The sequence below is a fragment of the Pezoporus flaviventris genome, unplaced genomic scaffold (genome assembly GCF_033815535.1).
Source record: "Pezoporus flaviventris isolate CSIRO_AGI_PZ_B2104156 unplaced genomic scaffold, CSIRO_AGI_Pfla_v1 ptg000237l, whole genome shotgun sequence".
Lineage (NCBI taxonomy): Eukaryota > Metazoa > Chordata > Aves > Psittaciformes > Psittacidae > Pezoporus > Pezoporus flaviventris.
The window spans coordinates 13097-28543 of NW_026892784.1; the positions used below are offsets into that span (position 1 = coordinate 13097).

At 53.0% G+C, this 15447-nt stretch overlaps 1 protein-coding gene across 3 annotated transcripts; it reads left to right on the forward strand.

Moving 5' to 3' along the window:
• Nucleotides 1-4695: 4695 nt before the first annotated feature.
• ANP32E (acidic nuclear phosphoprotein 32 family member E) lies at nucleotides 4696-15217 on the forward strand. 3 transcript variants are annotated; one of them, XM_061442676.1, is made up of 7 exons: nucleotides 4698-4993; nucleotides 6502-6651; nucleotides 7095-7217; nucleotides 7955-8120; nucleotides 9684-9841; nucleotides 11233-11287; nucleotides 12509-15217. In XM_061442676.1, exons 1-7 carry the CDS (start codon nucleotides 4928-4930, stop codon nucleotides 12571-12573), a joined length of 783 nt encoding a protein of 260 aa, XP_061298660.1. In that variant the 5' UTR covers nucleotides 4698-4927; the 3' UTR covers nucleotides 12574-15217. The 3 variants fall into 3 exon arrangements, with proteins under 3 accessions (XP_061298661.1, XP_061298660.1, XP_061298659.1); XM_061442675.1 differs by having other exon boundaries at nucleotides 4699-4993; nucleotides 12506-15217; XM_061442677.1 differs by lacking the exon at nucleotides 12509-15217 and having other exon boundaries at nucleotides 4696-4993; nucleotides 11163-11252.
• Nucleotides 15218-15447: the final 230 nt, after the last annotated feature.

Genomic DNA, 15447 nt, shown 5'->3' on the forward strand with positions numbered 1-15447 from the left:
CTGGGTCAGCCTGGAGAGGAGAAGGCTCCTGAAGGGGAGACCTTAGAGCAGCTCCAGTGCCTAAAGGGGCTGCAGGAAAGCTGGAGAGGGGCTTGGGACAAGGGATGCAGGGGACAGGGCAAGGGGAACCCAAACCAGGCTGGGATTCCATGGTTCTTTTATGGCTTGGGTGGGCAGGACCCCTGCCTGGCTCTATGGAATGCTGGCACAGCCTCAGCAGGACATTCCTGTTATTCCAGGTGACTACTTGTATGCGACTGTTGAGTACTATTCTGAGAACAGCACGATATTGCCCACCACATACTCCTATGGGGTGAGTTGGACTCTCTCGTCCCCCTTCCTTGCTGAAAGCACAGTCACAAGGAGAAAGAAATGGATGAACCCCATGGATGTGAAATCTCTGCACACCTCAGATGAGTCTGGGCAGAGGGTGTCCATGCCAGAGCTGGGATCTATTTCCCATGGGCTTATTTTGCCATCTGGCACAGGAGTTTTCCTGATTAAGATCATTCCATCCTAATGGATGCATCCTTCGGGATACGGGTTAGTCCTACATTGTGACATTAGAGGTTATTCCTTATCCTCTACATCCAACCAAGCACTGTCGGGGCTTTGGGAAGGGGATGAAGGATGACACCTTCGGGACACAGAATGATGCTCCAGGGCAGGGATGGGATAGTTGGGAAGGCAGAGGTGCCCACTGGGACATAAACTGCCTCTGGCTGGCAGCACATGAATCCAAGTGGTGTTTGACTTGTTCACCTTGGCTTGCCAGGAATACCAGGGGTACCTGGAGTACCTGGAGTACCAGGAATCCCAGGAGTCCCAGGAGTCAGTGGGATCAGCCCTGCGGTGCCACGTCCCCATCCTCATCCTCAGCCTCCTGGGCTTCCTGCTATGACCCCCACAGCGTGCTCAGAAGGTACTAAAGCCTTGTAGGACTCAAGCACTCACTTGAAGGCCAGGTTGGAGCATCCTGCTCGAGGGGAAGGTGTCCCTGGTTGGAACTGGAGGAGCTTTCAGGTCCATCCCAACCCAAACCATTCCAGGATCCTGTGTTTGAGGCAGCAAAATTCCCTTCCTCCCAAAGCAGCACCAAGGAGCAGCTTTCCAAGCAGATAAAAACCCTTTCCAGCTGCCCCCTGCAATGCCAGGGACAACCAGAGCAGCCCCAAGTGCTGCTTAGAGGCATTTTAGGGTATTTTCCACCCAAATACCTGTTTGCATTGAGCCTTCAGTGTGTGAATGAGGTGAACCCTTAGCGGTGCCTCAGCACCCAAAGCCCTTCCCTTCCAGAGGCTGGAGCTCGCCACCATCCAGGTGCACCCAGACCCCCCATCCCCGCCACAATCCTGCGTTGGAGCACAATGGGAGGACGTGGCACTTCCTCACCTTTCCCCCCCCTTTCAGGCACAGCAGCTTGGATGGAGACCAGGACACGGGCACGGCGTTGGGAATGACCCCACATCCTCCAAGCGGAGCCGGCGCCTCTCTTTGCAATGACTCCATGTGCAAAGCTTGCAGGAGATGGATGATGCTGTGCCGAGCCATAAACGTTGTGCAAACACTGAGCAGCTTTGTACTGAGCGGGTTCTTTCCTCTTCCCTCTCACTCCATTGTAAATGTGAATTCCTGCCAAGGAAACTGGTGCCTGGGCTCTCCACCACCACGCTCCAGCCTCGAGCTGGGCTCCCCTGCTCCAATTCCATCCCCAGTTCTCCCGGGAAACCTCAGCACCGCAGGGACATCCCATCCTCCCAGGCCACTGCATTAAATGGGGCTGGTCTGGGACAAACCCTCCTCGCTGGCACCCACCCATCACTGGGCTCACGGTGGTGGCATCACCAGGATCGGGGTCTCCACGCTTGCTCTTTACACAGAAAGCCCAGCAATGTCTGCGGTTCAAGGAGCTGGACAAGCTCCTCCGACCCCTCCAGCTCCCTGTGGAGAGCAAACTGTGCCAGGAACGGAGTGTTTTGGTGGGAAGGACGCGTTTGGAAAGCTCCTCCTCTTGGCACAGCTCTGGGGGGATGCAATCCACGTCCCTGCTGCTTTGCTTTGGAAGCGTTATAGGGAAGGAGGGGCAGCAAACCCGACCCAAGGCACGCACAGGGCAGAGCTCACGGAGGTCGCACCTACCCCAGGTGGAAAAGCCGCGGTCTGATGGGGCAGGAGCATCCCAAACCCGCCCATCGCCGCCGCACAGGGCAGCGGCGCCAGCCGGCCCCGCCGCCCCTCGCTCCCCTCGGGGATTATCCCATCAAACCGGAAGGATTCGGTTTTCCCGGGAAGCCGAGAGGCTCCGAAACAGCGCATGGAGCTCCCGAGACCCGATCGTGCCGCCAAGCAGTGCCGCCTCCCGGCCCCGCGCTACTATGGGAGGAGAGGGTGAATCCCAGAGGGAATTGGCTTGAAGGGACCTTAAAGCTCATCCAGTTCCAGCCCCTGCCTTGGGGATGCTGCGAGGGCTGGAGCAGCTCTGCTTGGAGCCAGGCTGAGAGAGCTGGGCTGGGGCAGACTGCAGAAGAGAAGGCTCCTGAAGGGGAGACCTGAGAGCAGCTCCAGTGCCTGAAGGGGCTGCAGGAAAGCTGGAGAGGGGCTTGGGACAAGGGATGCAGGGACAGGCCAAGGGGAATGGCTTTAACCTGCCCGAGGGGAGACTGAGATGAGCTCTTAGGCAGAAGCTCTTCCCTGGGAGGGTGCTGGGACCCATGGCAGGGGTTGGAGTCCTGCCCATGATACCAGGAGAGAGCAAAGGCACTCGTGTGAGTGACAATACTGAGAGCTGAAGTCATTCTTTCACTGCTTTCCCTTTGGAAAGGCAGGTCTGCGCCTCACACCCAGGCTCCTTTCCAGCCCTAGAGCCGGGAGCTCTTCCCAGCCATCCTCCTTTCCCGGCTCTGTCCCTTTCCCCGCCTTGGGGCAATGCCCAGCCCTGGGCTCTGCCAACGCCGCCCAGTTCTCCCAGCAAACCCCTGCGGGATAAGCTCCTTTAACACAAAGAGGATTTCCCTCCGCGTTCGAGGCCCTCTCCTGGTCATGGGCAGGCACGAAGCAAGCAGAGGCTCTCTCAAGGGCTCTCTCAAGCAGCACCTTACCAAGCTCCGTGACAGCCATTGGTGTTGCCTGTCTGGTCTTGTGCAAGGCATCTGGTACTGGCCCGCACAGCATCCTCATCTCTAGAGGCACGGATCTGACATACGGAGCACTCGGTGGATAAGGAATTGGCTGGGTTGCACTCAGAGCTGTGGTCAACGGCTCGATGGTCAAGTGGAGACCAGTGAGGAGCGGTGTCCTTTAGGGTCAGCGTTGGGACGGATCCTGTTCAAGAGCTCTGTCAGTGATACAGACACTGGGATCGGGTCCATCACGCCACACACGCTGGATGGGATCCACAGGGACCTGGAGAGGTGGGACCATGAGAACCCCATGGGGTTCAATGAGGCCAAGTGCAAGGTCCTGCCACTGGGCTGGGGCAACCCCAGCACAGACACAGGCAAGGGGAGATGGGATGGAGCAGCCCTGAGACGGACTCAGCCCTGGAGCCAGGCTGAGAGAGCTGGGCTGGGTCAGCCTGCAGAAGAGAAGGCTCCTGAAGGGGAGACCTGAGAGCAGCTCCAGTGCCTGAAGGGGCTGCAGGAAAGCTGGAGAGGGGCTTGGGACAAGGGCCTGTAGAGACAGGCCAAGGGGAATGGCTTGAACCTGCCCGAGGGGACTGAGGTGAGCTCTTAGGCACAAGCTCTTCCCTGTGACACTCTTTCCCTATTTAAAGCTTCAGTGCTGGAAGATGCTGATCTCCAGCAGGACTGTGCCCATTATCCACAAACATTCCAGGAGCACTTTGCCAGGCTGGAAGCGTTGGTCCCTCCTCGACAGGCAATTCCAAATATTTGTATGTTGATTCTTTCAGCTTTCAGACACAAAGAGCTGGAGCTATTTGGCAGCAAGGAAAAAAAACCCACATGGGAATCTCTGCTCCTTTTCCCTTTGTGTAAACTCAACGGAGAAGATATTTCCTGTTTTAGGAGCAAATAGTGAGAGTTCAGCCATTCCCTTTCCCCGGTTACTCGAGAAGGGGTTAAAAATGGGCTCAGAAAGACTGAATCTTGCCAATTTGGTGCCATATTTGGTGCTGAAGTTGTTTTATTTTTAGGGGGCCTCGACTGTAAAATCGATGCCACTTGAGCACTGCCAGGGATGGGGCAGCCACAGCTTCTCTGGGCACCCTGTGCCAGCGCCTCAGCACCCTCTCAGGGAAGAGCTTCTGCCTAAGAGCTCAGCTCAGTCTCCCCTCGGGCAGGTTCAAGCCATTCCCCTTGGCCTGTCCCTGCATCCCTTGTCCCAAGCCCCTCTCCAGGTTTCCCGCAGCCCCTTTGGAGCTGCTCCGATGCCTCCTACCCCCGTGTACCCCCCCCAACCCCCGGGTAACCGCTCCCACCACGTTCCCCCCGCCCCGCGCGTGACGTCACCACCGCCGCCGCCACCACGTGCAAAACGGGCGCGCTTCCCGGCGCGCCAGTCTCTCCCGCGCGCGCGCTCGCGGCTGACGGAGCCGAAGCCCCGCCCCGCGCCTTTCACGAGCGCCGCGCTGCCGGACGGGCAGGGCCTTCAGCCAATCGCGTGCCGCCCCCCGCCGACCCGCGCAGCCAATGAGAGCGGCGGGATGGCGGAGGAAGCCCCGCCCCGGGGCGGGGCCTTGCCGGCGGCAGGGGGCGCCATGCGCCATGTCATGGAGGCTCAGTGCGCCGGCGGCCATTGAGGCGCTCGGAGCGGCGGCCGGAGCGCGGCGTCCCCCGGCTTTCCCCCGCCAGGCCCCGGCGCTCCCGTCCCGGCTCCCGGCGCTGCCCCCGCGGCGGCGGCAGTGACCTCGCGGCCGGAGCCCCCGCCGCGCCCCGCCGCCCTTCCCTCGCTGCCGCAGCGCCGCGGGATGGGGGGGGCCATGGAGATGAAGAAGCGCATCAACCTGGAGCTGCGGAACCGGGCCCCGGAGAAGGTGAGCGGCGGCGGGCGCGCTGCGGGCCCGCGCCCCCACCACCGCCACCGCCGCCTCCGGCCGTGCGGGCCCGGCCCGGCGCCGAATCTGGGTCAGCCGTGGCGCAGGAGCCCCGCGGGGCGCGGGCGGCGCTTCCGGGCAGCGGCCCCGGGGCGGCGGGGACCCGGCAGCCGCGTCCCTCGGCCCGGCCGAGCCCCGCGAAGTTTGGCCCCGAAGCGGGGGGTACCGAGGGATGGGGATGGGGGAGCTCGGGCGGGCCCCCAAGTTCCGCCCGCCCGTAATTCCCTGCCTGGTCCAAGTTGGGAGCGCGGCCGCGGTAAACAGGTCACGGCCCTTCCCTCGGCCGCCGCTCGCATTCGGTGCAGTTTACGCTGCTTCCTTCCCCCCAAGCCGCCTCCCCGCTGTGCGCTGCGTGGCGCGGCCGGCTCCGTCCCGCTCCTCCCGGCCGCCGCCCCGCGGGGTACAACCGGGGGGTCCCCCCCTGAACCCCCGCCGCCCGTTTCCTGCGGGAAATCGGTGTGGAAGTGCGGGAGCTCGCAGGGCCCCCACATGGGCTTGCAGCGTGGTCGGTAGGAGAAAGCAGCGCCCGGTTCGCCCCAGGAGTAAAGTCCGGATTCGCCGCAGTCACCGCGTGGGGTTTTGGAGGGGAAAGAGGGTCCGAAAGTCCTGACTGCAGGCGGGGACGTGCGGAGGCTGCCATGTGCTGTGCGGGCGCGTGGAGCCCTCTCCCCTCGCTGCCTGCAACTTTGTGTGTGTCTGGAGCAACGCTGCTGTGATAGGGAAAGGGAACGAACCGGGAGCGAGAGTTGCGCTGGAGCTGGCAGCGTGCGCCCCGCGGAGGCTTCCGCAGCCTTCAGATGCTGGTGTTTGAGGGGAAGGGAAGAGTCACCTTGTTCCTGTCCTTCCTGAGGAGTGCAGCGTGCCCTGTACGGGATAGAGTTTGAACTGAATCCCTGCTCCCTGTGGGTGACCCGCGTTGAGGGGCTTTGGCACCACGGGATGGGTGAGCTGGGTTTAACTAACCCCAGAGCTCCATGATGTGGAGGCAGGTTTTGGATTCGGAGAGGAATCAAAGGGGTTTGTAGGTTTAATGTGTGTAGTTAAATGAAAAGAGTTCAGAAGCAGTTCCATTGCGTGCAGGGGACCCCCCAGGCACTATCAGAAGCTATAAAAGTGATTTTCTCCATTGATTCTTGAGGTTAGATGGTGGGGTTTGGAGCATGACCCCCCAGGCCATGGCTGTGTTATCAGAAGCTAAACAGGTGTCTTTCTCTATGTGTTTTGGGTTTAGATGGTGGGGTTTGTAGCATTTGCAGCATCCTCTGAGGAAGGGAGACTTGCGTTTTGTACCTAGGTGGGTGTTGGTGATTCTGGAGCATGAGTTTGGTCTAAATTTAAACCCAGCATCAAACTGATGGATTTTCAGCAGCCCCAAGTCATGGTTTAGATGAAGCATGTGGGGTTTTTGCTGCTCATTGAGCTGATGCGTGTTGCTGTCCTGTTGGAAGGTGACGGAGTTGGTGCTCGATAACTGCAGATCCAGCAACGGGGAAATCGAAGGCCTGAATGATTCCTTCAAAGAACTGGAGTTCCTGAGCATGGCCAACGTGGAGCTGACGTCACTGGCCAAGCTGCCCACACTGAGTAAGCTCCGGAAGGTACGTACCTCATGGAGGTGATAGCAACAGCCTTGTGAAGTGAGGCCGTGAAGATCTCAAGTGGTTTTGGGTATCTCCAGTTGGTTATGGCTAAGCTGGGCCATCTTGTTGGCTGGCCATGTGCTGCTGAGCTCTGTGGGTTGGTTGAGGCACTTGGATTGCCTGGCTGGTGGCAGAACAAAGGCTCACAGGGAATTAATTCCATGTTCTACTAACCTAAAATTGAGGTTTCCAAACCCAGGGGGTTTCTCATTCTCAAAGTAGGCTTCAAGGATGCCTTTTGGCAGCCAGAGAGAGCTTGTGAACGTGTGTGGGACTCTTCAAAAGCCATCAGTGTGCTGATGAAACTGTTCAGTTAAAGGCAGAACGATGAAAAATGACACGGTCTGAACCTAATAGTAAGAACCCGACCATTTAATGACTCCATTTGTTCTGTGTAACAGTTGGAGTTGAGCGACAACGTCATTTCAGGAGGCCTGGAGGTCCTTGCAGAAAGGTGTCCGAATCTCACATATCTAAACCTAAGTGGCAACAAAATCAAAGATCTTGGCACTGTGGAAGCTCTTGTAAGTATGAAGTGAGAGGAAAACTCAATAAATATGGGGGGTTATCAGGAATAAGTCCTGTTTTAGTTCTTGCCAGCTCAGGTGGAAGAGGCGTTGGGGTGGGCTGGGTTTGGTGTTCTGGTTGGTCCTGACTCAACTCCCTGCCATGGTTGTTGGAGACAGTAACTGTACAATTCCTTCTGCATTAACAATAGGATGTCCCAGACTGGTGTTTTTTGAGCTGCTGTTTTTTTTTGGGGAAGGAAAGCACCCAAGTTATGTCTTGCTGATCCTCCTGTATTCCTTAAGGTGTAGGTTGGCTCATAAGCATAAGTGCATAAGGTCTGGGAGGTGACACGAATCCCCATCAGACTGGTCAGAAAGCAGATTCCACAGAGTAGTTCCCAATTGTGCCAAGTCGCTCTCGCTCCTTACAGTGACTCAGCCAAAGGGTTTACAGGAGAGCTCAGTTTTGCCCTTGATTGCCTGAGCAATCAAAACCAGCCCTAAAGATGTATTCTGAGGTGTGGTGCTGGAGGGATGTGCTGGGGGTGGTACAGGCAGGCCCTGGAGGTCACCTCCAGAAGCATTTCCCCTGCAAACAGCCTCTTGAACTGAGTTTGTATTTAATGGGCAGCAAAACAGTGGAGAGAGAAGGGCTGGGGTTGTTGGGGTGTGGCTGTGCTGTCACTTGAAGCACCACGTGGTTGTCCCAAGAAGAAAGGGGGGCAAAAAGAAACCCTTTTTGTTTGTTTCAGCAAAACCTGAAGAACTTGAAGAGCCTTGACCTGTTCAACTGTGAGATCACAAACCTCGAGGACTACAGAGACAGCATCTTCGAGCTGCTTCAGCAGATCACGTACCTGGATGGGTTTGATCAGGAAGACAACGAGGCCCCGGACTCGGAAGATGATGATGATGAGGGTAACTTCCCGAAATACAGCGTGCCCAGAAGCAGTGTGCTGTGCTCAAGGTGGCAATGTGAATGCAGCCTGGGGTGGAGCAGCTTCTTGCAGCCACTAGCACAATGCTGCGCTCTTATCTTTGAAGCCCAGGCTTCTAGACCTTAGTTGGTGCTAACACATGGATGAAGGAGAGTTCCTGCCAGAGGGTTTGCGTGCTCCTCTAGGAGCCTTCTGAGGTTAAAGAATTTGGATTAAAGATCCCGTTAGATAAAATAGCCTCAAAACCACAGAATCCCAGACTCGGCTGGGTTGGGAGGAACCTTAAAGCTCCTCCAGCTCCAACCCCTGCCACAGGCAGGGACCCCTTCCATTGGAGCAGGATGCTCCAAGCCCCTGTGTCCAACCTGGCCTTGAGCACTGCCAGGGATGGGGCAGCCACAGCTTCTCTGGGCACCCTGTGCCAGCGCCTCAGCACCCTCACAGGGAAGAGCTTCTGCCTAAGAGCTCATCTCAGTCTCCCCTCAGGCAGGTTAAAGCCATTCCCCTTGGCCTGTCCCTGCATCCCTTGTCCCAAGCCCCTCTCCAGGTTTCCTGGACCCCTTTAGGCACTCAGCTGCTCTTAAGGTCTCCCCTTCAGGAGCCGCCTTGTTTCCAGGCTGAACCAGCCCAGTTCTCTCAGCCTGGCTTCTGTATGAGAAATGCTCATTCTACTGGCTTTTGTAACAGCTTCAGTGCTATGCACAAGTGTTATCCCATTTTTTCTGTTCAAACATGTACATAATGCTTTTGATCTGATCCCTGCAGTCCTGACTGAGGCTGTTCCTCCTTTTTTCCTGTTGTTACCCAACTGCAAATGAAACCTGTAGGTACAGGTCTGTCAGTGTGTGGCTACAGACTGTGTCATAGCAGCCTCTGCCTGAGCCTTCTCAGTGTCTGCACCTTAAATGGTGACTTGGGAGCTGCCACTGCTGCGTCCTGGCTCCAAAGGGCTGCTGCGAGCACTCAGCCACCTCCACATTTGGGATCCTCTGTTAAAAAGAGCTCCAATAAAGCCAAAGGTTTGGTAGCTGCCATGTGAAATCCATGTGGTGTGTGAAAATAGAGGAATAGGTTATGAACTTGAAGTGTTAAATCATCTTGGCATTTGCTTAACTGAAACACTGAAAGTGATTCTGTGCTCCAGACAGAGGAATGAGATGAGATGAGCTGAGAGAGCAGCTCCTCGGGCCCGGAGGTGTTTCAGTGTTACGAGTAAGGGATTGCATAAAACACATGGAATGTGTTCAGCTGGTTTTGCCTTTAAATATTTTGGGGTTTGCTGTCAAAAGCCTCCCCTCCACTGACCACATTTCCAGCTCTCTTGCAGGAGTTTGCATATGGAGCTGCTTCAGGCATCAGGAATTTTGCCTGCAGCTCCTGATGTAAAACCATTGGGAGCCTTTCTTGAGGGAAAAGACTGATAAAGATTAACTTGATGAAAATCAGGCTTGTTTCCCACAGTGAAACCCAAATCCTTCTGGGAGAAAAAGGGTTCAAGTGGTTGGAGCTGGTGTACACAGCATACATGTATCCTTCATTTCAGATGGAGATGAGGATGATGATGATGAAGGTGAGGATGAAGCTGGTCCTCCAGGAGAATATGAAGAGGAGGATGATGAAGATGATGGAGGCTCTGATCTGGGCGAGGGTGAAGAGGAGGAGGAAGTTGGTCTTTCATACCTGATGAAAGAAGAAATTCAGGTAAGGGTTGTAAGTTCTACCAGCTCCAAGAGACAGAGGCTGCTGCAGGCTTCTGAGGTTACTCGGAGGTGTAGACACAGAGCAGAGGAAGATGAGGTAGTAGCAACAAGTCAGCAGTACTTCAGGTAGAATGAAGTGAAGGAAAAGTCTGTGTGGATTTTGCTGCAATAAATGGGGTTTTTACCTTGCACTCACATGGAAATGTTCTTGGTGGTGGTGTGAAGAGCTGTGGAAAATGGCCCACGGGATCTTTTCAGGTCCTAAACCCCCTGTGGCTGTGACTTCACTGCAGTTCCTTTTGATAGGAGGTTACTCTTTATCAGCTGCATTTCACAGGGATGCACTGTAAATCTAGTGCTAAACTCTTCTGGCTTAAAACTCTGCCTTGTAAGCAGCACTGGTGGCATTGGCTTATGGCTGGAACTTCAGTTCTGCCTTGCTCTGAGGAGGTAAGAGCCATGGCACAGGTCAGGAAGCTAAAACTAAAGAAACCTGCTCCAAAGGCAGGAGCTGAGGTGGGTTTTGGAAAATGAGCAGTATGTGACCAGGAGGAAGCTCAGGAGTGAGTTGTTCTGGGCACTGGCACAGGAGTACGTTATGTGACATTTGGAGAGTTCTGTCCTGGAAGTTTCCCCTGTACTTTCAGAAATGAGGCAATGAATGAATGAAAAGGCACTGAATGAATCCAGAGGAGGTTTAATTCCCATGTCTAAGGGCAGACATTGGATGGGCTCTCTGATGCCTCCACGTTTTTACTCCTTACATTACCCTGTGACTGCCGTACAGTGCCTCTAAAGGTAAAAGCTCCCAGTGGCTTCCAGGCCTGACTGGGGCAGCAGGGCAGGGATCCTGTGCCGTTGTTTTATGTTCTGGGGCTGCTGTTTGCATTTCTCAGCTATCAGCTTTGGAGAGGAAAGAGGCCAACCCCCAACAACCTGATTCCCAGTAATTCAGTGGAAGTAGGAACTGTTCTGCCTCCTCTCCCTCCTCCTTTACTGACAGTGGGTTAAAAGGTGTTTGTATTGACTGTTTCAAGAGCTTGCTCTTGAGCTGGCCTGAGGCAGCGATAAGGGGGAAAAACAAAGGAATACAGGGTGATGAGAAACACTGGAGTCGGTTTGGTTCTTGTCCTTGTGCAGATTGCCAGCACCAAAACAGTAAAGGTGGAATGTGACCTCTGGATGAAGTTGGTGGGATTTCCTGGATTTCTGCTCTGGATCAGGGAGCAGAAATTCGGATGGGGCTCGGAGCAGCGTGATCTGGTGGAAGGTGGTTGGAATTGGAAGGGTTTTAAGGTCCTTTCCAACCCAAACCATTCCAGGATTCCATGATCAGTGCAAAAGCCAAACCTGAAACAAAAATCCTAACAGTATTTCCCAATTGTTGTGAAGGATGAAGATGATGATGACGACTACGTTGAAGAAGGAGGCGATGAGGAGGAGGAAGGTAAGTGCTCAACTTGTGACTAGATCAGTTCTTTATAGTCCTGGAGCTCTGCAAGGTTGGGGTGTGCGCTTCAGTGGCATCAATCCCTGTTTGTTCGTTCTGGAGGTGTGGGGAGTATTTTGGGAGTGGTTTAAGCAAGAGCTCACCTGTCCTCTGTTTGAGGTTTCCCAGCCTCATGGGTGCTGTTCTGCACTGCTGGAGCAGAGGTTGCTCCAGAGGCAGAGGCTCATTCCTGTGCAGACAGTACTGTGAATTGTGGGGGGGCACCTTAGTTGTACCCATCTCTGTGCTCTGGTAAGATTAAGACACCAGATGAGAGTCCCCTGCTGTTACCAGGGGGTAAAACCTTTAAGGAAGTGTAATCTTAAAACAAACCAGCTTTTCCTTGTACTTTTCATGCTAAAGGGCTCTCCCAGAACTTCCCTCTTCTAATGGTTAGGAATTCTGTCCTCATCTCTAAGAGAGTTTTGTGCTAATCCTGAAGCCTGCTTCCATCTCTGAAAACTGTAGGTGACTTTTAGTCCTCCCCAGCCCAGTCCCCATCTCGTCTGTGCGCTTGGCTCAGCAGAACTACTTTGGGGGATGAAAAAAGCTGACATTTGGAAATAATGCTTTTCCTATTTCCAAATGCAGCCTTTCAGTCTCTTTAAGAGCATGAAGCAGGAGGGCAGGATGGCTGCTGAGCCAGGAAATGACTGCTCTGGATGTGACAGCTCTGCATTTCATGCTTTCACCACAAGAGCGCACAGTCCACTGAGCAGTTTAAGGCTGTTCCTAAGAACAAGCTCAATAGATGTTTCTGGGAGGTGCTGGTATTGGTTTGTACTGGGGAGAGGCTGGAGCAGGTTGCACTCGGGATCAGCAGGAGCTGCTGGGGCTTGGGCAGGGGGGTAGGCAACTGCTGCAAACTGCAGGTAGGGAGGTAGGAAAACATCATTTTAGGTCTCTATGTTAACAGAACAATTCTTTCTGTGTGTATATATATATATATATATATATACTTAATAATTCCTGTATGGAACAGCCCAGGCTTAGCTTGAACTTAGTTTAACTCAGCCTGTATGAATGAAGTTGCTTAAACTGCTCTTTGCTGGGGTGCTGTTGCAGGGGTGAGTGCATTAACTACCAACAAAGAGGGATGGGTTTCAACTCCCTCTTCAGAAAGGGCAAAGTTCCCTTTCGGAGTGTAACAAGATGTGTGCATCCATCTTTCCTTAGCAGAGGGTGTGCGAGGGGAGAAGAGGAAACGAGACCCTGAAGATGAAGGCGAGGAAGAGGAGGATTAACTTGCTCTAGACACCAGTAGGACCAGCCTCTTCGGTTCCAGAACACGCAATAGTGATTATGCAGATCTGTATGTCTCCATGTACCATAGATGTCCCTCCAGAAGATAATACGTTAACTTTTTATAGGAGAAGTGTGGTTTTACTATTCTTGCCCTTTTTATCATTCCAAATAAGATATAATAGCCTGGTAGTGAACCTGTACGTAGAAAACAGTTTTCAGCCCTATAATCACTGAAGCCATTGTCAAGTTCCCCCCCCCCCCCCCCCCAAACTTTTCTTTGGAGCTTTTTGGTTTCTACAAGCTTGCTGTGTTGGTCATCATTAGCCCAGACAAAAACACCCATTTCACATGGGTTTAACCTAGTGTGGTTTTCCTCCTTGAAAGTTTTTATACTGAAAAAGCTGAAACTCAAACCCACTTATTGCAACCTCTTTTAAATGAGGAGCTGAGTGCAGCCTCAGTTTCCCAGGGATTCTGTTTGAAGTAGACAACTGGATTACACCTTTAGTTCAGCTGTTTAAAAGGGGACTCCTGGAATAGGCTTTGAAGTCTTCTGTCCGTTTTGTGTATTATATTCTAAAGCCTAAGTGGGTTTCAGAAGATCTTCGTGTTTCCCTGCTTGTTCAGAGGGTCAGCGTTTGCTTCAAGAGCAAACAAAGGGTTGTAATCCATCCATCTGCTCCAGAAGAGCCATTGCAGGTATTAACAATCTGGAGTGTGGAACCATTTCACTAGAAGCCTGTGTTAAACTTTCACTCACTTTGCTCTTGCATTGTCATTTTGGGAATTCTGCAACAGTATTTGGCTATCAAATAGATGCATTTCTCATGCAGATGTTAACGGGTAACTCCTCAGAGCGCATTTTCTTCAAGCATCCCCCCCCCCTTTTATAGAGTCATTGAAGGGGAAATATGGACAGGAGGTAGTCTTTCTTCCCAGGTCACCTTCGAAACCTTTTACATCTGGTTGTAGGTAAACCATTTGAGTCCATGTATAATACTAGTTCATAGTTTAGGGTTTTTTACCTTGAAGGGCTGCAGAAAGCTGGTTGGTTGCATGCAGTCAGTGGCGAGTACAGGAGACATGCAGACAAGGGGTGTTTCTTCTCTAGCAGCCTAATTGCAACCACCAGGTCTGACTAATTCTGTCCTCACTCTGTGACAAGCCCGAGATTGATGTTTTCTATTCGAGCCACCACCCAAGTTCAGCCGTGACGGCGTTCCTCTTGCAGTTGGGATTTGGACTGAAACCAGTAGGCTTGAGATGAAACTAATTCCCATTGTTCCACGTAGGTACTGAACCAAATATCACACACAGCTTTATTCAAGAGACTTATTTTTGTATCTGTCTTGGCTGACAGCAGCTGCCGTTAACCTGGGGGAGACACAAGGGTGGGGAAGAGGGAGATTCCCCGGAGCTAATTCAGTCCCTCACCCGTAGGTTACCTGTGAGTATTTAAGAGGTATTTTACACACTTCCAACTCTTCAGTCAAGTCTAGATCCTGCAGGGTTGAAGTTCTGCAAAGCCCCATTTCTTGTGTGCGTGGTTTCCCCCCCCCCCCCCCTCCCCAGATAGAGCCTTAAGTCCTAGTTCCTTGTGTAGCTGTTGAAGGCAGCATCTGAGCAGAATGAGTTGGGTGGAAGTGAAGTGAACTCACCGGGGTTTGCAGTTCTCGTAAAGGCACTAGTGCTAAAGCGACGTTTGCAACCACAACCTGCAGTTCCCGTGTCTGTGTGTGACTCCTGACCGAGTAGAACCTGTAGGTAAGTGCACATCCTATCTTCTCATGGAGGCTTTATGTTCAAGGCAGTTGCTTCGTGCTCAGCTTTGGGATAGAAACGTGCGTTTTCCCATCTTTTTTTGCTTATGTTTTTTTTTTTGTCTCAGTGAATGATTGAAATCTGTTATTTATAGGGGTGTACTTCAGAGTACCTCGTTGTCAGGGTTCTCCGTAACTGTCTTACTGATGCATAGCAAATTAGTTTTAAATGGGGGGAAAGAAGTCTGTTTTGATGGCTTGACAGTATTTGAACACTGGTCTGTGGGTCCAGTTCTGAGGTTGGATGAGCTCATAAAGCAGCTAAACTCAGCCCTTCCCTGAGCTAAGGCAGACTCCCCCCTTCCTAACCCCGGCGCGCATCAGCCACCACGTCCGAAGAGCCTCTCCTCGCACAGGACTCGTCTTTCCCTCGGGGTTCCCATGGGAGCCTTTCCTGCTCCTCAGCTTGGCATGCAGCGGAAGCAGCGTTTTCTAGAACTGAAGCAATGCAGAGCCTCCAGATTTAACTTTGGAAACTTTTTTGCTTGGTGGGTGGTCTTTTCATGCAAATACGTAAGGGTGGGTTTTATATTTTGTAGAGGTTTTTGTCCTATTTTAATGCTCTTTGTATGGCAGTATGTATATAGTGTGGTTCGGTTCCTGATCCCACTTCTTTCCTGACAACCTTTGGAGTAACTGATTTTGTGCAACTGTGTTTTGAATAAAGCCATGCCAGTGTTAAATTAAAGAGAAAATCCAACCCTGCAGCACTCTTCAGAGACTTTTTAGTTGTAACAAAACCACGTTTCCCCACCCCCCCCTTTCCCCCGTGTGCTGTAAATTTTAAATTAAAACGTTTTCAAACCGAATTATTTCAAATAAATCCCGGCTCTTGTATTGGATTCCTTCTTCTATGGAGAACATGGTGCTCGGAAGGAGTGGAGAGGTTCCTTCTTTCCTGTTACCTCTGCTTTAGTGGGGAACCGGTGGCAGCGTCCTCGCTTGGGGTGCCTTCAGCTCGGTGGTGGTTGTGCCGCTGCAGCCAGCCCCAGAACTGGTTTCGCGTTGGGCTTGTTCCAGCATTCCTGGCAAAATTCCTCCTGGAAGCACTTG

Excerpts from the sequence above, each read along its gene's own strand:
- ANP32E (XM_061442675.1), top strand. The coding sequence starts at position 4,928 with ATGGGGGGGGCCATGGAGATGAAGAAGCGCATCAACCTGGAGCTGCGG. Across the intron at positions 6,652-7,094 it reads CACTGAGTAAGCTCCGGAAG|TTGGAGTTGAGCGACAACGT; the intron begins GTACGTACCTCA and ends TCTGTGTAACAG. Across the intron at positions 11,288-12,505 it reads AGGCGATGAGGAGGAGGAAG|CAGAGGGTGTGCGAGGGGAG; the intron begins GTAAGTGCTCAA and ends ATCTTTCCTTAG.